Raw genomic sequence first — 26,935 nt, forward strand, 5'->3', positions numbered from 1 at the left:
GTCAACTTGGAGGAGGTTTACTTTCACATCCGCATTCTGAAGTCGCACTGGAAGTATCTCTGGTTTGTGGTGGGGTCGCAACACTACCAGTTTGCGGTCCTTCCATGTGGTCTTACTTCCGCACCTCGAGTCTTCACGAAGGTGATGGCGGTGGTTGCAGCAAGTCTCAGGAGGAAGGGATTAGCGGTATTCCCTTACCTGGAAGATTGGTTGATCAAAGCCAAGTCTCCAGAGCTCGTGTTGCATCACCTGCGGATGACAACCCAGTTGTTGTTCACTCTGGGCTTTTCGATAAACGTGCCCAAGTCTCACCTGGAGCCCTCTCAGCGCGTCCTTTTCATAGGGGCAGTACTGGACACAACGTTGGATTGGGCCTTTCCTCCGCCTCAGCGGATTCAGGACATTCATTGTTGATTCCAATGTTTCGAAATGGAGCCGTTGTTCCAGTCCTCAAGGTCCTAAGTCTGCTCGGTCTGTTCGCTTCTTGCATGCTGTTGGTCGCTCATGCACGCTGGCATACTAGGGCTCTTCAGTGGTACCTCCACAGTCAGTGGTTTCAGCACAAAGGGGATCAAGAGGAGTCGATCAGGATCTCCAGACACACTGCAGCGGACCTGCAATGGTGGGCTATGGATGGCAACTTTTCCCAAGAAAGGCCGTTTTCAGTACCGCCTCCAGTGGCCACGGCTATAACAGATGCCTCCACTCTGGGGTGGGGAGCTCATCTGGGGGACCTGGAGGTCAAAGGTTGTTGGTCTCCAGTGGAACAGATGTTTCATATTAATCTGTTGGAATTGCTGGCGATACGTCTGGCTCTGAAGGCCTTCCTCCCTTCCCTTCGTGGTCATTCGTCCCAAGTCCTGACGGACAACACTACCGCAATGTGGTATATAAACAAGCTGGGAGGAGTAGGGTTGTACCTTCTTTGCAGAGAGGCTCTGCTGCTCTGGTCTTGGGCTTAGGACCATCGGATTTGCTTACCAAACCATCTGACCACAGTTCTGAACGTGCGTGCGGACAGTCTGTCAGCGTTCCTCAGCAGATCACGAGTGGCAGCTCCATCCAGATCTGATCTGTTACATCTTCCAGATGTGGGGGTTTCCTCAGGTAGACCTGTTTGCCACTCAGGAGAACGCGCACTGCCAGTCGTTCTCTAGACTCCAGTATCCGGTGCAAGGAGCGTTGGGGGGACGTGTTTCAGATGTCCTGGAACGGCCAGTTGCTTTATGCGTTTCCCCCCCCATATCCTTGATTCCTCGGGTTCTGAGGATGAGTCGCCAAGACCGGGCCTAAGTCATCTTATTAGCTCCAGATTGGCAAAGAAGGGTGTGGTACACAGACCTTCTCCAACTCTCACTGTGCCCTCCGCTCCGTCTCCCTCACAGGGCAGACCTCCTCTCGCAGTCGCACAGGAAGGGTCTACACCCCCACCTCCAGAGCCTGCACCTTCATGCCTGGAGGTTGAACGGGCAATCTGAGTTCCTTTTCTCTCTCTCTCCAGAACTGGTGGATGTTATTTTATTGGCCAGGCGACACTCCAAGTCTATCTATGCTGGCAGATGGGCAAAATTTGTTGATTGGTGTGGAGAGAAGCAAATTGATCCCTTACGAGCCCTTACGTTTTATTGTTTGCATTGTCCTTGGCGCAGAAGGGTTGTGCAGTTGCGACTGTCAAGGGGTATTTATCGGCACTGTCAGCCTTTCTGTGCCTTCCTGACCAATCTTCCTTGTTAAAGTTCCCAATAGTTGTAAGGTTCTTAAAAGGACTAACTAATAGGTTTCCTCCCACTCCTTTTGTTATGCCTCAGTGGGATTCGAATTTGGTTCTCACTTTCCTGATGGGTTCACTGTTTGAACCTTTGCATTCTTGCCCGTTAAGGCTTTTAGTTTTGGAGACGGTGTTCCTCACAGCCATCACGTCTGCTAGGCGTGTGAGTGAGCTTCAGACTCTTAGTGTTAAACCCCCTTTCACATCTTTTCATGCAGACAACGTGGTGCTGAGAACCAGGGCAGCTTTCCTACCAAAGGTAGTTACTCCCTTTCATATGGGGCAATCCATCACTCTTGGGCTTGACATAAGGATGGCTTTAAGCTTTTATATTGAAAGGACCAGAGAATTTCGAGTGGACGATCAACTCTTCATTGGCTATGTGGGGAAGAGGAAAGGCAAGGCCATCCATAAGAGAACGCTGTCCAGGTGGGTCATTCTTTGTATTACAATATGTTATTCTTTGGCAAAGAAGGATCCTCCTGTTGGAATCCGGGCCCGTTCCACCAGGGCCAAGTCTGCCACTTCAGCCTTGGCTAGGGGTGTTCCAGTGGCTGACATTTGTAAGGCCACAACTTGGGCTTCCCTCCACACTTTCGCTAAGCATTATTGGTTGGATGCGGAGGTTAGGAGGGATGGCCATTTTGCATGGTTGGTGCTGCAGGATATCTTGGTGTGACCACTCAGGCACCCACCTCCGAGTGCGGTACTGCTTTGGGACTCTATTCATAAGGTGAGGAATCCACAGGTAGTTGTATCCATCAGAAGAACAAGTTACTTACCATTGGTAACGCTTTTTCTGGTGGATACTGTAGGAAAGTACCATCTTGCCTGGCTTCTCAACCTGCACACATTAAAAAGCCTTGGTGCTTTGTGTGTAAAAACAGAGGACATAGGCCAGGGGATAAGTCCTGTCCAGGTAAACCCCCTGAGCCTACCACCACTAATACATCAAGCTCTAGTGCCCCTAGCAGTAGTGGTACTAGTGGTGGGACTGCTGGCAACAGTCAAGTTAAGGGTGTAGTTGGGTTCACTTATGAGTCCATAATAGAAACTGGGGTAGTCAGTCCCAAGACAGTTTCTGTCACACCTAGTGGCATTGGCCTTGCCACACTGGCTGCTTGTCCCCTTACAATGGATAAGTACAGGCAGACAGTTTCAATAAATGGTGTTGAGGCCTTGGCCTACAGGGACACAGGTGCCAGTATCACTTTGGTGACTGAAAACCTAGTGCACCCTGATCAACACATCATTGGACAACAGTATAAGATTATTGATGTCCATAACTCCACTAAGTTTCTTTCCTTAGCTATAATTCAGTTTAGTTGGGGTGGAGTTACTGGCCCTAAGCAGGTGGTGGTATCACCTAGCTTACCTGTAGACTGTCTATTAGGTAATGACCTAGAGGCCTCAGGTTGGGCTGATGTAGAGTTTTATGCCCATGCAGCCATGCTGGGCATCCCAGAGGAATTGTTCCCTCTCATTTCTACTGAAATGAACAAGCAAAGGAGAGGAGGCCTGAAAACTCAGGATCCCTCTCCATCAACAGGTAAAAAGGGTATCACAGTATCCCCTAACCACCCTACCATTCAGGATACCATTCCTGTGGTGGGAGAAACCTCTCCTGGGGTGGCACCTGTTCCAAGGGAATCATCAGTTGGCAAAACTGTACTCCCTGAGGTAGAAGTACCTCTCTGTGGGATAACTAACATTGGTGAGAAAAAGAGCACCATTTTAGTTAACATGGAGCATCCCTCCGACCCTCCCAGAGAAACGTTAGTGCAGAAAACCTGCACTGCCTCACAACACTTAGGACAACATCCCTGCCCTAGTGTGGAGCTCATAGGACAGCATCCCTGCCCTGCTCCAACTCAAGAGAAACAGCATCCCTGTTCTCTCTTCCAGCCATATGGACAAAGTTTTTGCCCAGCTATGGCTTTATTGAGACAGCATCCCTGTCTGGCATTTCCATCATTACAAATAGGTTCAGTGGACAATTCCCACTGCTCTAAACTAAAACTTACTGATAGAAACTCTGAAAATACATCTTCACATTGTTGCTTAGCTAAAAAACTTCAAACAGGGTGGTTTACATCCCCACAGGGAAGTAACCATATAGTGGATGATAAAGGGAGTAACCAGTCTATTGCAGAGATACTCTCTACTTATCACCACTTAGAAAATAAAGTCTCAACTGGCCAAGGTTAGCCTTATTGTCCTTCGTTTAGGGGGGGGTTGTGTGAGAAAATAGCCTCTTTCTAGCCTTGTTACCCCCACTTTTGGCCTGTTTGTGAGTGTATGTCCGGGTGTTTTCACTGTCTTACTGGGATCCTGCTAGCCAGGGCACAATGCTCATAGTGAAAACCCTATGTTTTCAGTATGTTTGTTATGTGTCACTGGGACCCTGATAGTCAGGACTCCAGTGCTCATAAGTTTGTGGCCTATATGTATGTGTTCCCTGTGTGGTGCCTAACTGTCTCACTGAGGCTCTGCTAACCAGAACCTCAGTGGTTATGCTCTCTCATTTCTTTCAAATTGTCACTAACAGGCTAGTGACCAATTTTACCAATTTACATTGGCTTACTGGAACACCCTTATAATTCCCTATTATATGGTACTGAGGTACCCAGGGTATTGGGGTTCCAGGAGATCCCTATGGGCTGCAGCATTTCTTTTGCCACCCATAGGGAGCTCTGACAATTCTTATACAGGCCTGCCACTGCAGCCTGAGTGAAATAACGTCCACGTTATTTCACAGCCATTTTACACTGCACTTAAGTAACTTATAAGTCACCTATATGTCTAACCTTTACCTGGTAAAGGTTAGGTGCAAAGTTACTTAGTGTGACGGCACCCTGGCACTAGCCAAGGTGCCCCCACATTGTTCAGGGCCAATTCCCCGGACTTTGTGAGTGCGGGGACACCATTACACGCGTGCACTACATATAGGTCACTACCTATATGTAGCTTCACAATGGTAACTCCGAATATGGCCATGTAACATGTCTATGATCATGGATTTGCCCCCTCTATACCATCCTGGCATAGTTGGCACAATCCCATGATCCCAGTGGTCTGTAGCACAGACCCTGGTACTGCCAAACTGCCTTTCCTGGGGTTTCACTGCAGCTGCTGCTGCTGCCAACCCCTCAGACAGACTGCTGCCCTCCTGGGGTCCAGCCAGGCCTGGCCCAGGATGGCAGAACAAAGGACTTCCTCTGAGAGAGGGTGTTACACCCTCTCCCTTTGGAAAATGGTGTGAAGGCAGGGGAGGAGTAGCCTCCCCCAGCCTCTGGGAATGCTTTCATGGGCACATTTGGTGCCCATTTCTGCATAAGCCAGTCTACACCGGTTCAGGGACCCCTTAGCCCTGCTCTGGTGCGAAACTGGACAAAGGAAAGGGGAGTGACAACTCCCCTGACCTGTACCTCCCCTGGGAGGTGCCCAGAGCTCCTCCAGTGTGCTCCAGACCTCTGCCATCTTGGAAACAGAGGTGCTGCTGGCACACTGGACTGCTCTGAGTGGCCAGTGCCACCAGGTGACGTCAGAGACTCCTTCTGATAGGCTCCTTCAGGTGTTGCTAGCCTATCCTCTCTCCTAGGTAGCCAAACCCTCTTTTCTGGCTATTTAGGGTCTCTGTCTCTGGGGAAACTTTAGATAACGAATGCAAGAGCTCATCCGAGTTTCTCTGCATCTCTCTCTTCACCTTCTGCCAAGGAATCGACTGCTGACCGTGCTGGAAGCCTGCAAAACTGCAACATAGTAGCAAAGACGACTACTGCAACTCTGTAACGCTGATCCTGCCGCCTTCTCGACTGTTTTCCTGGTGGTGCATGCTGTGGGGGTAGTCTGCCTCCTCTCTGCACTAGAAGCTCCGAAGAAATCTCCTGTGGGTCGACGGAATCGTCCCCCTGCAACTGCAGGCACCAAAGAACAGCATCACCGGTCCCCTGGGTCTCCTCTCAGCACGACGAGCGAGGTCCCTTGAATCCAGCAACTCTGTCCAAGTGACTCCCACAGTCCAGTGACTCTTCAGTCCAAGTTTGGTGGAGGGAAGTCCTTGCCTCCCCACGCCAGACTGCATTGCTGGGAACCGCGACTTTTGCAGCTACTCCGGCCTCCGTGCACTTCTGGCGGAAATCCTTTGTGCACAGTCCAGCCTGGGTCCACGGCACTCTAACCTGCATTGCACGACCTCCTAAGTTGTTCTCCGGCGACGTGGGACTCCTTTGTGCGACTTCGGGTGAGCACCGTTTCACGCATCCTCGTAGTGCCTGTTTCTGGCACTTCTCCGGGTGCTACCTGCTGCTGAGAGGGCTCCTTGTCTTGCTCGACGTCCCCTCTGTCTCCTGACGCAATTTGCGACATCCTGGTCCCTCCTGGGCCACAGCAGCGTCCAAAAACCCTTACCGCACGATTTGCAGCTAGCAAGGCTTGTTGGCGGTCTTTCGGCGGGAAAACACTTCTGCACGACTCTCCACGGCGTGAGGGATCCGTCCTCCAAAGGGGAAGTCTCTAGCCCTTGTCGTTCCTGCAGAAACCTAAGCTTCTACAGTCCAGTAGCAGCTTCTTTGCACCCACAGCTGGCATTTCCTGGGCATCTGCCCATCTCCGACTTGCTTGTGACTTTTGGACTTGGTCCCCTTGTTCCACAGGTACCCTCGACTGGAAATCATCGTTGTTGCATTGCTGGTTTGTGCCTTTCCTGCAGAATTCCCCTATCACGACTTCTATGTCCTCTGGGGAACTTTAGTGCACTTTGCACTCACTTTTCAGGGTCTTGGGGTGGGCTATTTTTCTAACCCTTACTATTTTCTAATAGTCCCAGCGACCCTCTACCAGGTCACATAGGTTTGGGGTCCATTCGTGGTTCGCATTCCACTTTTGGAGTATATGGTTTGTGTTGCCCCTATCCCTATGTGTCTCCATTGCATCCTATTGTAACTATACATTGTTTGCACTGTTTTCTAATACTATTACTGCATATTTTGGTACTGTGTACATATATCTTGTGTATATTTGCTATCCTCATACTGAGGGTACTCACTGAGATACTTTTGGCATATTGTCATAAAAATAAAGTACCTTTATTTTTAGTATATCTGTGTATTGTGTTTTCTTATGATATTGTGCATATGACACTAAGTGGTACTGTAGGAGCTTCACTCGTCTCCTAGTTCAGCCTAAGCTGCTCTGCTAAGCTACCATTATCTAGCAGCCTATGCTGCTAGACACCCTATACACTAATGAGGGATAACTGGGCCTGGTGCAAGTACCCCTAGGTACTCACTACAAGCCAGTCCAGCCTCCTACAATCCCTATGGGCTGAAGCATTTCTTTTGCCACCCATAGGGAGCTCTGACAATTTTTACACAGGCCTGCCAGTGCAGCCTGCGTGAAATAACGTCCATGTTATTTCACAGCCATTAACCACTGCACTTAAGTAACTTATAAGTCACCTATATGTCTAACCTTTACCTGGTGAAGGCTGGGTGCAGCGTTACTTAGTCTGTGGGCATCCTGGCACTAGCCAAGGTGCCCCCACATCGTTCAGGGCAAATTCCCCAGACTTTGTGAGTACGGGGACACTATTACACGCGTGCACTGTACATAAGTCACTACCTATGTATAGCGTCACAATGGTAACTCCGAACATTGCCATGTAACATGTCTAAGATCATGGAATTGTCCCCCCAATGCCATTCTGGCATTGGGGGGACAATTCCATGATCCCCCGGGTCTCTATCACAGTACCCGGGTACTGTCAAACTGCCTTTCCGGGGTCTCCACTGCCGCTGCTGCTGGTGCCAAGCCCTCAGACAGGTTTCTGCCCTCCTGGGGTCCAGGCAGCCCTGGCCGAGGAAGGCAGAACAAAGGACTTCCTCTGAGAGAGGGTGTAACACCCTCTCCCTTTGGAAATAGGTGTGAGGGCTGGGGAGGAGTAGCCTCCCCCAGCCTCTGGAAATGCTTTGATGGGCACAGATGGTGCCCATCTCTGCATAAGCCAGTCTACACCGGTTCAGGGATCCCCCAGCCCTGCTCTCGCGCGAAAGTGGACAAAGGAAAGGGGAGTGACCACTCCCCTGACCTGCACCTCCCGGGGGAGGTGACCAGAGCTCCTCCAGTGTGTCCCAGACCTCTGCCATCTTGGATTCAGAGGTGTTGGGGGCACACTGGACTGCTCTGGGTGGCCTGTGCCAGCAGTTGACGTCAGAGGCTCCTTCTGATAGGCTCTTACCTCTCTTGGTAGCCAATCCTCCTTCCTAGGTAGCCAAACCTCCTTTTCTGGCTATTTAGGATCTCTGCCTTGGGGAATTCTTCAGATACCGAATGCAAGAGCTCATCAGAATTCCTCTGCATCTCCCTCTTCACCTTCTGCCAAAGGATCGACCGCTGACTGCTCAGGACGCCTGTAAGAGGCTGGCCTGGTTTGTAGTGGTACCAAGGGGTACTTACACTCTGCACCAGGTCCAGTTATCCCTTATTAGTGTAGAAGAGGTGTCTAGCAGCTTAGGCTGATAGAAAAGGTAGCTTAAGCTGAACTAGGAGACGAGTGAAGCTCCCACTAAACCACTAGTGTCATATGCACAATATCATAAGAAAACACAATACACAGATATACTAAAAATAAAGGTACTTTATTTTTATGACAATATGCCAAAAGTATCTCAGTGAGTACCCTCAGTATGAGGATAGCAAATATACACAAGATATATGTACACAATACCAAAAATATGCAGTTATAGCAATAGAAAGCAATGCAAGCAATGTACAGTCACAATAGATTACAATGAGAGCACATAGGGATAGGGGCAACACAAACCATATACTCTAGAAGTGGAATGCGAACCACGAATGGACCCCAAACCTATGTGACCTTGTAGAGGGTCACTGGGACTGTAAGAAAACGGTGAGGGTTAGAAAAATAGCCCACCCCAAGACCCTGAAAAGTAGGTGTAAAGTGCACATAAGTTCCCCAGAGAGCACAGAAGTCGTGATAGGGGGATTCTGCAAGGAAGACCAACACCAGCAATGCAACAACGATGGATTTCCGGACGAGAGTACCTGTGGAACAAGGGGACCAAGTCCAAGAGTCACGATCAAGTCGCGAGTGGGCAGATGCCCAGGAAATGCCAGCTGTGGGTGCAAAGAAGCTGCCACCGGATGATAGAAGCTGTGGATTCTGCAAGAACGAAGAGGGCTAGAAACTTCCCCTTTGGAGGATGGATGTCCCACGTCGTGAAAAAGCTTGCAGAGGTGTTTCCGTGCAGAAAGACCGCAAACAAGCCTTGCTAGCTGCAAGGGTCTTGGTTAGGGTTTTGGATGCTGCTGTGGCCCAGGAGGGACCAGGATGTCGCCAATTGCGTGAGGAGACAGAGGGGGCATCCAGCAAGACAAAGAGCCCACTCAGAAGCAAGCAGCACCCGCAGAAGTGCCGGAACAGGCACTACGAAGAAGAGTGAACCGGAGCTCACCCGAAGTCGCAAAAGAAGGTCCCACGAAACCGGAGGACAACTCAGGAGGTTGTGCACTGCAGGTTAGAGTGTTGGGGACCCAGGCTTGGCTGTGCACAAAGGAAGTCCTGGAAGAGTGCACAGGAGCCGGAGCAGCTGCAAATCACGCGGTACCCAGCAATGCAGTCTAGCGTGGGGAGGGAAGGACTTACTTCCACCAAACTTGGACTGAAGAGTCACTGGACTGTGGGAGTCACTTGGACAGAGTTGCTGAGTTCCAGGGACCACGCTGGTCATGCTGAGAGGGGACCCAGAGGACCGGTGATGCAGTCTTTTGGTGCCTGCGGTTGCAGGGGGGAAGATTCCGTCGACCCAAGGGAGATTTCTTTAGAGCTTCTAATGCAGAGAGGAGGCCGACTACCCCCACAGCATGCACCACCAGGAAAACAGTCGAGAAGGCGGCCGGATCAGCGATACAAGGTTGCAGTAGTCGTCTTTGCTACTTTGTTGCAGTTTTGCAGGCGTCCAGAGCAGTCAGTGGTCGATTCCTTGGCAGAAGGTGAAGAGAGATGCAGAGGAACTCTGATGAGCTCTTGCATTCGTTATCTAAAGAATTCTCCAAAGCAGAGACCCTAAATAGCCAGAAAAGGAGGTTTGGCTACTTACGAAGGAGGATAGGCTAGCAACACCTGAAGGAGCCTATCACAAGGAGTCTCTGACGTCACCTGGTGGCACTGGCCACTCAGAGCAGTCCAGTGTGCCAGCAGCACCTCTGTTTCCAAGATGGCAGAGGTCTGGAGCACACTGGAGGAGCTCTGGGCACCTCGCAGGGGAGGTGCAGGTCAGGGGGGTGGTCACTCCCCTTTCCTTTGTCCATTTTCGCAGCAGGGCTGGGGGATCCCTGAACCGGTGTAGACTGGCTTATGCAGAGATGGGCACCATCTGTGCCCATCAAAGCATTTCCAGAGGCTGGGGGAGGCTACTCCTCCCCAGCCCTGACACCTTTTTCCAAAGCGCGAGGGTGTAACACCCTCTCTGAGTAAGTCCTTTGTTCTGCCTTCCTGGGCCAAGCCTGGCTGGACCCCAGGAGGGCAGAAACCTGTCTGAGGGGTTGGCAGCCGCAGCAGCTGCAGTGAAACCCCGGGAAAGGTAGTTTGGCAGTACCTGGGTCTGTGCTAGAGACTCGGGGGATCATGGAATTGTCTCCCCAATGCCAGAATGCCATTGGGGTGACAATTCCATGATCTTAGACATGTTACATGGCCATGTTCGGAGTTACCATTGTGATGCTATACATAGGTAGTGACCTATGTATAGTGCACGTGTGTAATGGTATCCTCGCACTCACAAAGTCCGGGGAATTTGCCCTGAACGATTTGTGGGGCCACCTTGGCTAGTGCCAGGGTGCCCACACACTAAGTAACTTAGCACCCAACCTTTACCAGGTAAAGGTTAGACATATAGGTGACTTATAAGTTACTTAAGTGAAGTGGTAAATGGCTGTGAAATAACGTGGACGTTATTTCACTCAGGCTGCAGTGGCAGGCCTGTGTAAGAATTGTCAGAGCTCCCTATGGGTGGCAAAAGAAATGCTGCAGCCCATAGGGATCTCCTGGAACCCCAATACCCTGGGTACCTCAGTACCATATACTAGGGAAATATAAGGGTGCTCCAGTATGCCAATATGAATTGGTCACTAGCCTGTTAGTGACAATTTGTACAGAGAGAGCATAACCACTGAGATTCTGGTTAGCAGAGCCTCAGTGAGACAGTTAGGCATCACACAGGGAACACATACATATAGGCCACAAACTTATGAGCACTGGGGTCCTGACTAGCAGGGTCCCAGTGACACATAACAAACATACTGAAAACATAGGGATTTCACTATGAGCACTGGGCCCTGGCTAGCAGGATCCCAGTGAGACAGTGAAAACACCCTGACATATACTCACAAACAGGCCAAAAGTGGGGGTAACAAGGCTTGAAAGAGGCTACTTTTTCCCAAAGCTGTTGTCGTCTCGGTCTTCACTGCAGGGCTTCAGGTCAGCAGTACTTCTTTGTAGTTCAAGTTGCAGGAATCTGATTTCCTGGGTTCTGGGGTGCCCCGAAATACTAGATTTAGGGGTGTGTTTAGGTCTGGGAGGGCAGTAGCCAATTGCTACTGTCCTGGAGGGTGGCAACACCCTCTTTGTGCTTCCTCCCTGTGGGGAGGGGGGCACATCCCTAATCCTATTTGGTGAATCCTCCAAAACTAAGATGGAGGATTTCTAAATGCAGGGGTCACCTCAGCTCAGGGCACCTTAGGGGCTGTCCTGACTGGTAGGTTACTCCTTGTTTTCCTCATTATCTCCTCCAGTCTTGCCGCCAAAAGTGGGGGCAGTGGCGGGCATCTCCACTAGCTGGGATGCCCTGGAGCGCTGTAACAAAAGGGGTGAGCCTTTGAGAGTCGCCGCCAGGTGTTACAGTCCCTGCAGGTGGAGGTGTGAAGCACCTCCACCCAGTGCAGGCTTTGTTCCTGGCCACAGAGTGACAAAGGCACTCTCCCAATGTGGCCAGCAACTTGTCTGGTTGTGGCAGGTTGGCAAAAACTGGTCAGCCTCACACAGTCGGTTTGGTATTCAGGGGGCATCTCTAAGATGCCCTCTGGGTGCATGTTACAATAAATTGCACACTGGCATTTATTGTGCTGAGACGTTTGATACCAAACTTCCCAGATTTAAGTGTAGCCATTATGGAACTGTGGAGTTCGTGTTTGACTAACTCCCAGACCATTTACTCTCATGGCTACCCTGCACTTACAATGTCTAAGGTTTTGCTTAGACACTGTTGGGGCATAGTGCTCACCTGTGGTATAGTGCACCCTGTTTTAGGGCTGTAAGGCCTGCTAGAGAGGTGACTTGCCTATGCCCCAGGCAGTGTGAGGTTGGCATGGCACTCTGAGGGTAGTGCCATGTCGACTTAGCCATTTTCTCCCCACCAGCACACACAAGCTGTGAGGGAGTGTGCATGTGCTGTGTGAGGTGTCCCCAGGGTGGCATAAGACATGCTGCAGCCCTTAGAGACCCTTGGTACCAGGGGTACCAGTTACAAGGGACTTACCTGAGTGCCAGGGCTGTGCCAATTGTGGAAGCAAAGGTACAGTTTAGGGAAGAACACTGGTGCTGGGGCCTGGTTAGCAGGGTCCCAGCACACTTTCAATCAGAACTTAGCATCAGCAAAGGCAAAAAAGTCAGGGGGGGTAACCATGCCAAGGAGGCATTTCCTTACAGTGAAGTTTGATGTTGTCAATTGAGACAAATCTATTTGCTTTGCGTAGAAGGCTGGCCTGGTGTGTGGTGCGTACCTATGGTACTTTCACTTTATACCCGGCCCGAGTACCCTTTACTAGTGTAGTCAGTGTCTAGAAGCCAGGCTTTCTAGAGATAGCAGCGGATGAGCAGCCAAGCCTTATGTTGAGACATGCAAAGCTCATGCAGTACCGCTGTATTCACACAGTACTTACTCACCTGAAAGAAAACAGTAATTGTTACAAAAATAAAGGTACTTTATTTTGGTGACACAAATACCATAGAGGTTATACTCCCTTAGGAGGTAAGTAATACACAAATGATATACTCTAGTATGCAGAAATAGGCATACAAACTGTTAGAAAACAGTGCAGATATTGAAAATCACAGAGAAATAGCCCTGGGAGAGCACAAACCATATACTAAACAAATGGAATGCGAACGTTGGTCCCACACCTAGTAAGTGTAGTGTGTAGAGGGGACTTGGGAGTACTAGGAAAGCCCAAAGGTATCACAACCCAGGAAAGTAGAAGTAAATCACTGTAATTCCCCAGAACACCCACGTAGAAGCAAAAAAGAATGCAAAACCCAGAGGCGACTGCAAGACCCCAGCAGTGGATCCCCAGACAAAAGGACCAGTGGAAGAAGGGACCAAGTCCAGGAAGCACAGCAGAGTCCAGGATGGGCAGGAGCCCCTGCCCACCAGACTGAAGGTGCAAGAGGTGAGTTGACAGTGAAGGAGAGTCATAAACACAAAATGTATGGGGTACACTTATAAGATGGAACCGCTGGAAAAAGATTTACCTAGGGCTCCCCAGTCTCACACTAGGAGTACCGTATTGAGTGCTGTTTAAAGTTATGTGTAAGGGAAGTTCCCTTTACGGACTAGCCCCACCCAGGTAGGACAATGCCAGCTGGGCTGCCTCAACCTCACTGTTAAAAGAATAGGAGGGCGTGCAGAAATTCAAATTATCTGGAAGTATATGGGATCCAGCTATGCTAGGGAAAATATAAAAACACCTAGTCAGTCACCTGTGTAATAGTACACCTTTATTCGTGGTGACTGCTGGTGAGGTTAAGAACAGAGGGTGGGACACCTATATGAGAGTAAAGACTTGCGGGGTCACCTATCTAATAGTTACTGACCAACATGTTTCTGCCAACTGCTAAGAGCCAAAGGAGGTCTGGGGGCATTCTTCAGGGCCTGGGATCCCTCATTATCATGCACTACAAAAGCAAGAAGAAAGAGACTACTCCACTAGGAGGAGTTCAGATATTATAGAGATAAAGGGCCTACCTATTGGGAGATACCCTATGGAGGCCCTAATTCTGAAGGGCTATTGGCCCCAGGTCTAAAGGAGCGGGAGTGTTTCCTTATAGTCACACAAACTCCAAAGGAGGTGATCACCAACCACCTACTCCGTTACCTTCCTAGACCACGTGTGAAGGAGAGTCAGCACTGCACTATAAAGACTAAGTCGAGTTCCTGGAGGATGCAGGTGATGTCCCACGCCGGAAGGAGGATTGTAGTCTGGTTTCTGTCTTCGGATCCCGCCATCAAGCCTTGGCGCATGCAAAACTCAGTTAGCGGGAAGTGGAGCTGCCGGGGACCAGGAAGAACTAGGTGGACTCTGCTCAGGAGGGGAAGTTAGAGGGGATCCTCAGCAACACAGAGGCTGTATTGCACATTGCAGTTTCTATGAAACTGCATTGTACTTTCAGTGAAATTGCATTTGAATGTGTGGTATCGCGGCTGGCTCTTGTTGTATATTTGCTTTAATGAGCTGTACTTGAAATACCTTTTATGTGTTTTGACAATATTGTGAAGATTTTAACTAATCATACAGTAATCTGCTACTACTACACCCACATTATATATTATTGTAAATCAAAATGTTTTATTGAGGCGTATTCTTTCTAGGACAGCTGGTGCAACACACACATGTTCAGCTATTACTGAATATCTTCCGATAACAAAAAGCCAAACCTATTTGATTTGCCAGTGCCTGTTTCTCTTTTTAATTCTTTTTTTTAATTCCCAACATTGTGAAACTAGTAGCAATAGCTTTTGAGAATTGCCTTTTTCTTTGTCCTGACTCACCATTCCCAGTGTGATATTGTCTGATGTGGAGACATAGTTTGCAGCAATTGTAAGAAGGTGTTTTTTTCCCTTCTGTTTGCCCTTCAACACTGAGCTTGTTATTGGTGTACCTTTTAAAGATTTCAAGTACATTTGATAACTAAGATGTATGTTAAACGTGTAGGTTGGAGTCTCAAACACAAACTTTTCTAAAATGGGCATGCTACGTTTTTTCCCTTTCTTCAATATTAGATATGCCATGGGACTGATAAATACGAAACAGGGTCTTCAGCTGTCTGAAAATGTTTCAGCCTCATCTTTTTGCAGGTAACTCATCAATAATTCAAAACGCTTGTAGAGTAACCATTTTATGATGTAGGTTTAAGTTGTACGTATGTGTGTGTAATATACCTTCACTAGAAGTTTATTTTGATAATCTAAAGAATCGTTTTGGATAGTACCACAAATGCTATTAGCAAGCCATGCAACTAAATTTGCTAAAATGGTGCATTCAAAATGAAACCAGGTAAAGGCAAAATAAAGTCACCTTTATTCCACAGCAGCATTTTCACTATATTGCAAATAACCGTTGTTACTAGTATGTGTTCATCCTGTAAGCTTTATGTGCATTTCAATATCGTGTTGTCTTGCATTTTCATTAATTCTGTGAAAAAATTTCATTCAATATCTATGAGGGATAAAATGGTAGTACCTTCTACTTCATGCTCCGTCAGTCGCCGGGGGGGACGGGTGGACTTAAAAAAAAAAAAAAAAAAAAAAAATTAAAAAATACTCCAAACATTCAAGTCCTATTATAGGACTGCCTCATAATTGTGCCCAGATTGAAAATGTGTGTGTTTTTAGACAAATGTTGAGATTTGCAAGGCTTTCTGGGGTAACAGAACCTAGTGAGAGCCACACAAGTTGCCCCATCATGGATTCCCCCGGGTGTCTAGTTTAAAAAAATGTTTAGGTTTGCTAGATTTCCCTAGGTGCCGGTTGAGCTAGGGCCCAAAGTCCACAGTTAAGCACATCGCACAACAAGCATTCGTAATGCAGTGGGTCTCGCATTTGCTTGAGTTAGAGCTGTTAACGTTGTAAATTCCTAACTGGACTTTTCTTGCCACTTAAATTGAAAACAAAAAGTAAAATAGTTGACAGAAGCGAGACGATTCAAAGCGCCACGGCTGCCATGAGTGTGAAGGAGCAACACAAAAGGAGAAAGAAATTTGCTTTCAGTCAAAAGTATCGGCAAACTTGCTGTTATCCATGTAACCGGGTCGATGTCCAAGGCTGTAAGCAAACTGCCCCAAGGAGGGACAAACTTAAAGATTTTACCAATGATTGTAGGAAAGTACCATCTTGCATGGCAGGTTACCTCCATATTTCACTGTATATATGTTGTTTTAGTTGTATGTGTCACTGGGACCCTGCCAGCCAGGGCCCCAGTGCTCATAAGTGTGCCCTGTATGTGTTACCTGTGTGATGACTAACTGTCTCACTGAGGCTCTGCTAACCAGAACCTCAGTGGTTATGCTCTCTCATTTCTTTCCAAATTGTCACTAACAGGCTAGTGACCAATTTCACCAATTTACATTGGCATACTGGAACACCCTTATAATTCCCTAGTATATGGTACTGGGGTACCCAGGGTATTGGGGTTCCAGGAGATCCCTATGGGCTGCAGCATTTCTTTTGCCACCCATAGGGAGCTCTGACAATTCTTACACAGGCCTGCCATTGCAGCCTGAGTGAAATAACGTCCATGTTATTTCACAGCCATTTACCACTGCACTTAAGTAACTTATAAGTCACCTATATGTCTAACCTTTACCTGGTAAAGGTTGGGTGCTAAGTTACTTAGTGTGTGGGCACCCTGGCACTAGCCAAGGTGCCCCCACATTGTTCAGGGCAAATTCCCCGGACTTTGTGAGTGCGGGGACACCATTACACGCGTGCACTATACATATGTCACTACATATGTATAGCGTCACAATGGTAACTCCGAACATAGCCATGTAACATGTCTAAGATCATGGAATTGTCACCCCAATGCCATTCTGAAATTGGGGAGACAATTCCATGATCCCCCGAGCACAGACCCGGGTACTGCCAAACTACCTTTCCCAGGGTTTCACTGCAGCTGCTGCCAACCCCTCAGACAGGTTTCTGCCCTCCTGGGGTCCAGCCAGGCTTGGCCCAGGAAGGCAGAACAAAGGACTTCCTCAGAGAGAGGGTGTTACACGCTTTCCCTTTGGAAAAAGGTGTCTGGGCTGGGGAGGAGTCGCCTCCCCCAGCCTCTGGAAATGCTTTGATGGGCACAGATGGTGCCCATCTCTGCATAAGCCAGTCTACACCGGTTCAGGGATCCCCCAGCCCTACTCTGGCGCGAAACTGGACAAAGGAAAGGGGGGTGACCACTCTCCTGACCTGCACCTCCCCTGGGAGGTGCCCAGAGCTCCTCCAGTGTGCTCCAGACCTCTGCCATCTTGGAAACAGAGGTGCTGCTGGCACACTGGACTGCTCTGGGTGGCCAGGGCCAGCAGGTGAGGTCAGAGACTCCTTCTCATAGTCTCTTACCTCTGTTGCTAGCCTATCCTCCTTCCTAAGTAACCAAACCTCCTTTTCTGGCTATTTAGGGTCTCTGCTTTGGGGAATTCTTTAGATAATGAATGCAAGAGCTCATCAGAGTTCCTCTGCATCTCTCTCTTCACCTTCTGCCAAGGAATCGACCGCTGACTGCTCTGGACGCCTGCAAAACTGCAACAAAGTAGCTAAGACGACTACTGCAACCTTGTATCGCTAATCCAGCCACCTTCTTGTCTGCTTTCCTGGTGGTGCATGCTGTGGGGGTAGTCTGCCTCCTCTCTGCACTAGAAGCTCTGAAGAAATCTCCCGTGGGTTGACGGAATCTTCCCCCTGCAACCGCAGGCACCGCACACACCAAAAGACTGCACCACCGGTCCTCTAGGTCCCTTCTCAGTACGACGAGCGTGGTCCCTGGAACTCAGCAACTCTGTCCAAGTGACTCCCACAGTCCAGTGACTCTTCAGTCCAAGTTTGGTGGAGGTAAGTCCTTGCCTCCCCATGCTAGACTGCATTGCTGGGTACCGCGTGATTTGCAGCTGCTCCGGCTCCTGTGCACTCTTCCAGGATTTCCTTTGTGCACAGCCAAGCCTGGGCCCCCGACACTCTAACCTGCAGCGCACGACCTCCTGAGTTGTCCTCTGGCGTCGTGGGACCTTCTTTTGTGACTTCTGGTGAGCTCCGGTTCACTCTTCTTCGTAGTGCCTGTTCCGGCACTTCTGCGGGTACTGCTTGCTTCTGAGTGGGCTCTTTGTCTTGCTGGACGCCCCCTCTGTCTCCTCACGCAATTGGCGACATCCTGGTCCCTCCTGTGCCACAGCAGCATCCAAAAACCCTAACCGCGACCCTTGCAGCTAGCAAGGCTTGTTTGTGATCTTTCTGCACGGAAACACCTCTGCAAGCTTCTTCACGACGTGGGACATTCATCCTCCAAAAGGGAAGTTCCTAGTCCTCTTCGTTCTTGCAGAATCCCCAGCTTCTACCATCCGGTGGCAACTTCTTTGCACCCACAGCTGGCATTTCCTGGGTATCTGCCCACTACCGACTTGAGTGTGACTCTTGGACTTGGTCCCCTTGTTCCACAGGTACTCTCGTCTGGAAATCCATCGTTGTTGCATTGCTGATGTTGGTCTTCCTTGCAGAATTCCCCTATCACGACTTCTGTGATTTCTTGGGAACTTAGGTGCACTTTGCACCCACATTTCAGGGTTTTGGGGTGGGCTATTTTTCTAACCCTCACTGTTTTGTTACAGTCCCAGTGACCCTCTACAAGCTCACATAGGTTTGGGGTCCATTCGTGGTTCGCATTCCACTTTTGGAGTATATGGTTTGTGTTGCCCCTATGCCTATGTGCTCTCATTGCAATCTATTGTGACTGTACATTGCTTGCATTGCTTTCTATTGCTATTACTGCATAATTTTGGTATTGTGTACATATATCTTGTGTATATTTGGTATCCTCATACTGAGGGTACTCACTGAGATACTTTTGGCATATTGTCATAAAAATAAAGTACCTTTATTTTTAGTATATCCGTGTATTGTGTTTTCTTATGATATATTGTGCATATGACACCAGAGGTATAGTAGGAGCTTTACACGTCTCCTAGTTCAGCCTAAGCTGCTCTGCTATAGTTACCTTCTATCAGTCTAATCTGCTAGACACCTCTTCTACACTAATAAGGGATAACTGGACCTGGTGCAGAGTGTAAGTACCCCTTGGTACAACTACAAACCAGGCCAGTCTCCTACAATGATGACAAAGTATTTTTGAAAGGCAAGCACACAAACAACTGATAGTGTTGAGTGTGCGTTGGGCGTGGTTAAAAGCCCTCAAATAGATTACAACAGATCAGAGTGCTTGCGTGCTCGACCTAAAAAGGGCCACTTTTCAGTAGAAAAATGTTGATGTGTCCACGTTGCGTTTTGGGCGGTTTCCTGTTGCGACCACGAAGCCTTCCCACACAAGTGAGGTACCATTTTTATCGGGAGACTTGTGGGAATGCTGGGTGGAAGGAAGTTTGTGGCTGCCCTCAAATTCCAGAACTTTCCACCACATAAATGTGAGGAAAATGTGTGGCTCTCACGAGGTTCTGTAATGCTTAATCCCTTGCAAACCTCAAATGTGTCTTATAAAAAAAAAAAAAAAAATACAAATAAAACAAATCACCCCATTTTGGATTCCTCCTGGGTGTTTAGTTTTCAAAACTGTATGGGCTAGCTAGATTTCCTTAGGTGCCGGCTGAGCTAGGGCCCGAAATCCACAGCGTGGCACATTGCAAAAAATGGGTTAGCTTTCAGTGGAGAAATGTGATGCGTTTACTTTGTTTTTTAGGCCATTTCCTGTTGTGGCTACTAGGCCTGCCCACACAAGTCAGTTACCATTTTTACTGGGAGGCTTAGCGGAACAAAGAATAGTAGAGCAAGTGTTATTACCAATTACCTTTATGTGTATTAGCTTCTTCCAAATGTAAGACGGTGTGTAAGAAAGAAGCCTTTTTGAGAAATGCCCTCTAATTTACATGCTAGTATGGGTACCCGCCAATTCAGAGATGTGCATATATAACCACTGCTTCTAAACGCCGTATCTTGTGCCCATTTCAGAAGTGCATAGGTTTTCTTGATACCTATTTTCACTCTGTTTTACCAAATGAATGTCTGTATGCCTAGTCCACAATGAAAAACCATCACAAGGTGTAGCTCAGTTATTGGCTCGGTGTACCTAGTGTTCTTAATTAACCAACAAACCTTACCCCAACCAGAAGGGTCTAGTGGACGTAACGGTATATTGCTTTGAAAACCTGCCTTAGTTGGCACAAATGGCTTTTTGTTCTTTTTTTTTTTTTCCAACTCAATTTCAATTTTTTAAAATTTCAACTGTTACTTTCTATAGGAAAGCTTTGAAGGATCTACACAAATGACTCCTTGCTGAATTCAGTGATGTCTACTTTTCAGAAATGTATAGTTTTCCAGGATCCCTCATTGGTATCACATCCATTTCTTCCACTAACGGAAGGAGGTTGAAAGAAGGGGTATGTCCCTGGGGGAAGTCTCCCCGACCAGCAGCGAAAGGGTTAAAATCCTCTAATCCTCAAAAAACCTTCCAAACAGGCTTTTTAATACTTTACCTCAAGACCTGTTACTCCATTCCTGACGATACCTTGTGTAAAGCTCTGAAAATCCACCTCTTAAAACTGTACTTTACTGGCTGAGACTGTAGGAGACTGGCCCTCCTGTGTAGTGTTCAGAGCTAGGCACACACTGTGCAGGGGCTCCAGGCAACCACACAGTGGTTTACAGAGGTAAAAACTAGACCACCTAATGCTCTAATGTTTATGGTAGCTTGGTCAAGCAGTTAGACTAATCTTGGAGAAGTGCAAAGCATTTGCTATACTCACAGTATCAATAAATGAGACCACACACTCAAAAGAATAACTCAATGCCAATTTACAAAAATACTTCAGATGTTTATAAATGTTTTAAGACCAAGATCATCAACATTGGGTAAGTACTTTGTAAGTTATGAATCTTTGAAGTTTTATTAAAAATAGTTTTTTTTGTGCATGATTACACACCATAGGAATCAATGGAGAAAATACTTGGCAAATCTATATAATCAGGCAGTGCATTTATCAATGTCTCCTTTTGCAGGTATGTCGAGGTAATTGGTGGGCACTATGGACCAGCTGGGCGCGGTTCCTGGGTTCGGCATGAGCAGCTCCTGGTTTCGGCGTGAGCAGCTGCAGAAAGTAGTTGGAGCTTGTGCCAGGTGTAAGGAAATGCCTCCTTGGCATGGTTACCCCCTGACTTTCTGCCTTTGCTGGTGCTAAGTTTTGATTTGAAAGTGTGCTGAGGCCTGCTAACCAGGCCCCAGCACCAGTGTTCTTTCCCTAACCTGTACTTTTGTTTCCACAATTGGCACACCCTGGCATCCAGGTAATTCCCTTGTAACTGGTACCCCTTGTACCGAGGGCCCTGATGCCAGGGAAGGTCTCTAAGGGCTGCAGCATATCTTATGCCACCCTGGGGACCCCTCACTCAGCACAGACACACTGCTTGTCAGCTTGTGTGTGCTGGTGGGGATAAAAAAAAGACTAAGTCGACATGGCACTCCCCTCAGGGTACCATGCCAACCTCACACTGCCTACCGGTATAGATAAGTCACCCCTCTAGCAGGCCTTACAGCCCTAAGGCAGGGTGCACTATACCATAGGTGAGGGCATAAGTGCATGAACACTATGCCCCGACAGTGTCTAAGCAAAACCTTAGACATTGTAAGTGCAGGGTAGCCATAAGAGTATATGGTCTGGGAGTCTGTCATGCACGAACTCCACAGCACCATAATGGCTACACTGAAAACTGTGAAGTTTGGTATCAAACTTCTCAGCACAATAAATGCACACTAATGCCAGTGTACATTTTATTGTAACATACACCCCAGAGGGCACCTTAGAGGTGCCCCCTGAAACCTTAACCGACTACCCGTGTAGGCTGACTGGTTCTAGCAGCCTGCCACATTCCAGACATGTTGCTGGCCACATGGAGAGAGTGCCTTTGTCACTCTGTGGCTAGTAACAAAACCTGTACTGGGTGGAGGTGCTTCTCACCTCCCCCTGCAGGAACTGTAACACCTGGTGGTGAGCCTCAAAGGCTCACCCCCTTTGTTACACACCCCAGGGCATTCCAGCTAGTGGAGTTGCCCACCCCCTCCGGCCACGGCCCCACTTTTGGCGGCAAGGCCGGAGGAGATAATGAGAAAAACAAGGAGTCGTCACTGGCCAGTCAGGACAGCCCCTAAGGCAACCTGAGCTGAGGTGACTCTGACTTTTAGAAATCCTCCATCTTTCAGATGGAGGATTTCCCCCAATAGGGATAGGAATGTGCCCCCCTCCCCTCAGGGAGGAGGCACAAAGAGGGTGTAGCCACCCTAAAGGACAATAGCCATTGGCTACTGCCCTCCCAGACCGAAACACACCTGCTCCAGCGACGCTCTCCCCAGGGACCAGCGACTTCTGAAGTCTCAGAGGACTGCCCTGCGTCTAGAAGGACCAAGAACTCCCGAGAACAGCTGCTCTGTTCATCCAAGACTGCAACTTTGTAACAAAGGAGCAACTTTAAAACAACTTGCGTTTCCCGCCGGAAGCGTGAGACTTGACACTCTGCACCCGACGCCCCCGGCTCGACTTGTGGAGAACAACCACTTCAGGGAGGACTCCCCGGCGATTGCGAGACCGTGAGTAGCCAGAGTTGCCCCCCCCCTAAGCCCCCACAGCGACGCCTGCAGAGGGAATCCTGAGGCTCCCCCTGACCGCGACTGCCTGCTTCTAAGAACCAGACGCCTGGTAGGGACCCTGCACCCGCAGCCCCCAGGACCTGAAGGATCCGAACTTGAGTGCAGGAGTGACCCCCAGGAGGCCCTCTCCCATGCCCAGGTGGTGGCTACCCCGAGGAGCCCCCCCCTTGCCTGCCTGCATGGCTGAAGAGACCCCTTGGTCTCCCATTGATTTGAATTACAAACCCGACGCATGTTTGCACACTGCACCCGGCCAACCCCGTGCTGCTGAGAGTTTACTTTCTGTGTGGACTTGTGTCCCCCCCCCCCGGTGCCCTACAAAACCCCCCTGGTCTGCCCTCCGAAGACGTGGGTACTTACCTGCTGGCAGACTGGAACCGGGGCACCCTCTTCTCCATTGAAGCCTATGCGTTTTGGGCACCACTTTGACCTCTGCACCTGACCGGCCCTGAGCTGCTGGTGTGGTAACTTTGGGGTTGCTCTGAACCCCCAACGGTGGGCTACCTTGGACCCAGACTTGAACCCCGTAGGTGGTTTACTTACCTGCAAAAACTAACAAATTCTTACTCTCCCTAGGAACTGTGAAAATTGCACTGTCTAGTTTTAAAATAGCTATATGTGATTTATGTGAAAACTGTATATGCTATTTTGCTAATTCAAAGTTCCTAAAGTACCTTCCTGTAATACCTTTCATTCGAAGTATTACATGTAAATCTTGAACCTGTGGCTCTTAAAATAAACTAAGAAAAGAGATTTTTCTATACAAAAACCTATTGGCCTGGAATTGTCTTCGTGTGTGCCTCATTTATTGCTTGTGTAGGTACAACAAATTCTTAACACTACTCCTTTGATAAGCCTACTGCTTGACCACACTACCACAAAATAGAGCATTAGTATTATCTCTTTTTGCCACTATCTTACCTCTAAAGGGAACCCTTGGACTCTGTGCATACTATTCCTTACTTTGAAATGGTGCATACAGAGCCAACTTTCTACATTGGTGGATCTGCGGTGGGTTACAAGACTTTGCATTTGCTGGACTACTCAGCCAATACCTGATCACACAACTGCATTCCAGATATTGTCATTAGAAACAGATTTTTGCAATTTGAGCTATTTTTCTAAATTTTTAAAAGTCCTGCTAGGGCCTTGTGTTAGTCCCTGTTAGCATTTCTTTTAGAGTTTAAAAGTTTTGTGAAAGTTTGAATTAATTTCTAGAGATAGTTTTAGATTCTTAAAAAGTATTCCAACTTTTAGAAACATAATGTCTACTGCAGAAGAGAGAGTGATGGAACTCGACCTCACACCTTACCTCCATCTTAGAATGAGGGAGCTAAGGTCTCTCTGCAAATTAAAAAATATTAAAGCTGGCATAAACCCTTCCTAACTACAGCTCCAGGAGCTGCTGGCAGAGTTTGCCAAAGCCAACCCCTCTGAGGATGACCTCCCAGAGGATGAAGCTAGTGAACTGGAGGACCATTCCCCCCCCTCCAGTCCTAATTAGGGAGATCAGGGCCCCTCAAGCCCTGTCTCCAAATGTGATAGTCAGAGATACTGCTTCCCTAACAGGAGGGTCCAGCACCTCTGTAATCACTGATGATAGCCTCAGTGAAGATGACCTCCTGTTAGCCAGGATGGCCAAAAGATTGGCTTTAGAGAGACAGCTCCTAGCCATAGAAACGGAAAGAAAAGAGATTGGTTTTGGTCCCATCCATGGTGGCAGCAACATAAATCGGGTCAGAGATTCTCCTGACATGTTGAAAATACCAAAAGGGATTGTAACTAAATATGAAGATGGTGATGACATCACCAAATGGTTCACAGCTTTTGAGAGGGCTTGTGCAACCAGAAAAGTAAACCGATCTCACTGGGGTGCTCTCCTTTGGGAAATGTTCCCTGGAAAGTGTAGGGATAGACTCCTCACACACTCTGGAAAAGATGCAGAATCCTATGACCTCATGAAGGCTACCCTGATTGAGGGCTTTGGTTTCTCCACTGAGGAGTATAGAATTAGGTTCAGGGGGCTCAAAAATCCTTGAGCCAGACCTGGGTTGATTTTGTGGACTACTCAGTGAAAACACTGGATGGTTGGATTCAAGGCAGTGGTGTAAATGATTATGATGGGCTGTACAATTTATTTGTGAAAGAACACCTATTGAGTAATTGTTCAAATGATAAACTGCATCAGCATCTGGTAGACCTAGGACCAATTTCTCCCCAAGAATTGGGAAAGAAGGCGGACCATTGGGTCAGGACTAGGGTGACCAAGACTTCCACAGGAGGTGACCAAAAGAAAGGGGTCACAAAGCCTCCCCAGGGGAAGTGTTGAGACATCCAAAGGTAAAAATAGTAGAGAGTCTTCTACAGACCCCCAAAAACCTGCACAGGAGGGTGGGCCGAGAGCCTCTTCACAATCCAATTTTGGGTATAAGGGTAAACACTTTGATCCCAAAAAGGCCTGGTGTCGTAGCTGTAATCAGCCTGGACACCAAACTGGAGACAAGGCCTGTCCCAAGACAAGTACCACTTCTAACTCCACTCCAGCTAACACTGGAATGGCTAGTCTCCAAGTGGGATCAACAGTGGGCCCAGAGCAAATCAGGTGTCACACTGAAGCTACATTAGTCTCTGAGGGTGGGGTGGATTTAGCCACACTGGCTGCCTGGCCCCCTAATATGCAAAAATGCAGGCAGCAGCTCTTAATTAATGGGACTAGTGTAGAAGGCCTGAGGGATACAGGTGCCAGTGTCACCATGGTGACAGAGAAACTAGTTTCCCTTGGTCAATACCTGGCTGGACAAACTTATCCAGTCACCAATGCTGACAATCAGACTAAAGTACATCCCATGGCTATGGTAACTTTAGAGTGGGGAGGGGTCAATGGCCTGAAACAGGTGGTGGTCTCCTCAAATATCCCTGTAGACTGTTTGCTTGGAAATGACCTGGAGTCCTCATCATGGGCTGAGGTAGAATTGAAAACCCATGCAGCCTTGCTGGGTATCCCTGAACTGGTGTGTGTCAATACAAGGGCACAGTGCAAGGCTCAGGGTGAAAAAGTAGAGTTGGAGCCTGGAAAAAGAGCCCAGCCTACCAAGAGAAAAGGAAAGACAACTGGGAAACCAGCTGCAACACAACAAGAGAACCTCTCTTCTCAGGAAGAAGTTCTGCCCTCTGAGGGAACTGAGCCTCTGGAGTTAGAACCTTATCAGGTTGAGCTCCTAGGCCCAGGGGGACCCTCAAGGGAGCAGTTGTGTAAGGGGCAAGAAACCTGTTCCTCTCTTGAAGGCCTTAGGCAGAAAGCTGCTGAAGAGTCCAGTGGAAAGAAAACAGGAACACATAGGGTCTATTGGGAAGATAGACTCCTTTACACTGAGGCAAGAGATCCCAAACCTGGTGCCACTAGGAGAGTGGTAGTGCCTCAGGAGTTTAGGGAGTTCATACTGACCTTAGCCCATGATATTCCTCTTGCTGGGCATTTGGGACAAACCAAGACGTGGTAGAGACTAGTCAACCACTTCTATTGGCCCAGCATGTCCCAGAAGGTCAAGGAGTTTTGTCTCCTGTGCCACCTGTCAAGCCAGTGGTAAGACAGGTGGACACCCAAAGGCCCCCCTCATTCCACTTCCCGTGGTGGGGGTCCCCTTTGAAAGAGTGGGTGAGGACATAGTGGGTCCACTTGAACCTCCCACAGCTTCAGGGAACATGTACATACTAGTAGTAGTGGATCATGCTACTAGATACCCTGAAGCAATTCCCCTTAGGTCAACTACTGCCCCTGCAGTAGCCAAGGCCCTCATTGGTATCTTTACCAGAGTGGGTTTCCCTAAGGAGGTGGTGTCTGACAGAGATACCAACTTTATGTCCGCATACCTGAAACACATGTGGAATGAGTGTGGAGTGACTTACAAATTCACTACACCATACCATCCACAAACTAATGGCTTTGTTGAGAGATTCAACAAGACATTAAAAGGCATGATCATGGGGCTCCCTGAAAAACTCAAAAGGAGATGGGATGTCATCTTGCCATGTCTGCTTTTCGCTTACAGAGAGGTGCCTCAGAAGGGAGTAGGGTTCTCACCCTTTGAACTTCTGTTTGGCCATTCTGTAAGGGGACCACTAGCTCTTGTGAAAGAAGGCTGGGAGAGACCTCTTCATGAGCCTAAGCAAGATGTAGTGGACTATGTACTTGGCCTACGTTCAAGGATGGCAGAGTACATGGAAAATGCAAGCAAAAACCTTGACGCCAGCCAACAGCTCCAAAGGTTTTGGTATGACCAAAAGGCTGCCATGGTTGAATTTCAACCAGGGCAGAAAGTCTGGGTTTTGGAGCCTGTGGCTCCCAGGGCACTTCAGGACAGATGGCGTGGCCCTTTCCCAGTACTAGAAAAGAAGAGTCAGGTCACCTACCTGGTGGACCTAGGCACTAGCAGGACCCCCAAGAGGGTGATCCATGTGAACCGC

General features: G+C 48.4%; 1 protein-coding gene across 2 annotated transcripts in view; it reads left to right on the forward strand.

Moving 5' to 3' along the window:
- IMP3 (IMP U3 small nucleolar ribonucleoprotein 3) overlaps window positions 1-26,935 on the forward strand; it is a 279,600-nt gene that overhangs the window by 38,682 nt on the left and 213,983 nt on the right. For both annotated transcript variants that reach the window (XM_069231072.1, XM_069231073.1), the window contains exon 3: window positions 14,845-14,919. In XM_069231072.1, the coding sequence (XP_069087173.1) occupies window positions 14,845-14,919 (75 nt within the window). The remainder of the gene's footprint in view (window positions 1-14,844; window positions 14,920-26,935) is intronic.

Source organism: Pleurodeles waltl, chromosome 4_2 (genome assembly GCF_031143425.1).
Source record: "Pleurodeles waltl isolate 20211129_DDA chromosome 4_2, aPleWal1.hap1.20221129, whole genome shotgun sequence".
Taxonomy (NCBI): domain Eukaryota; kingdom Metazoa; phylum Chordata; class Amphibia; order Caudata; family Salamandridae; genus Pleurodeles; species Pleurodeles waltl.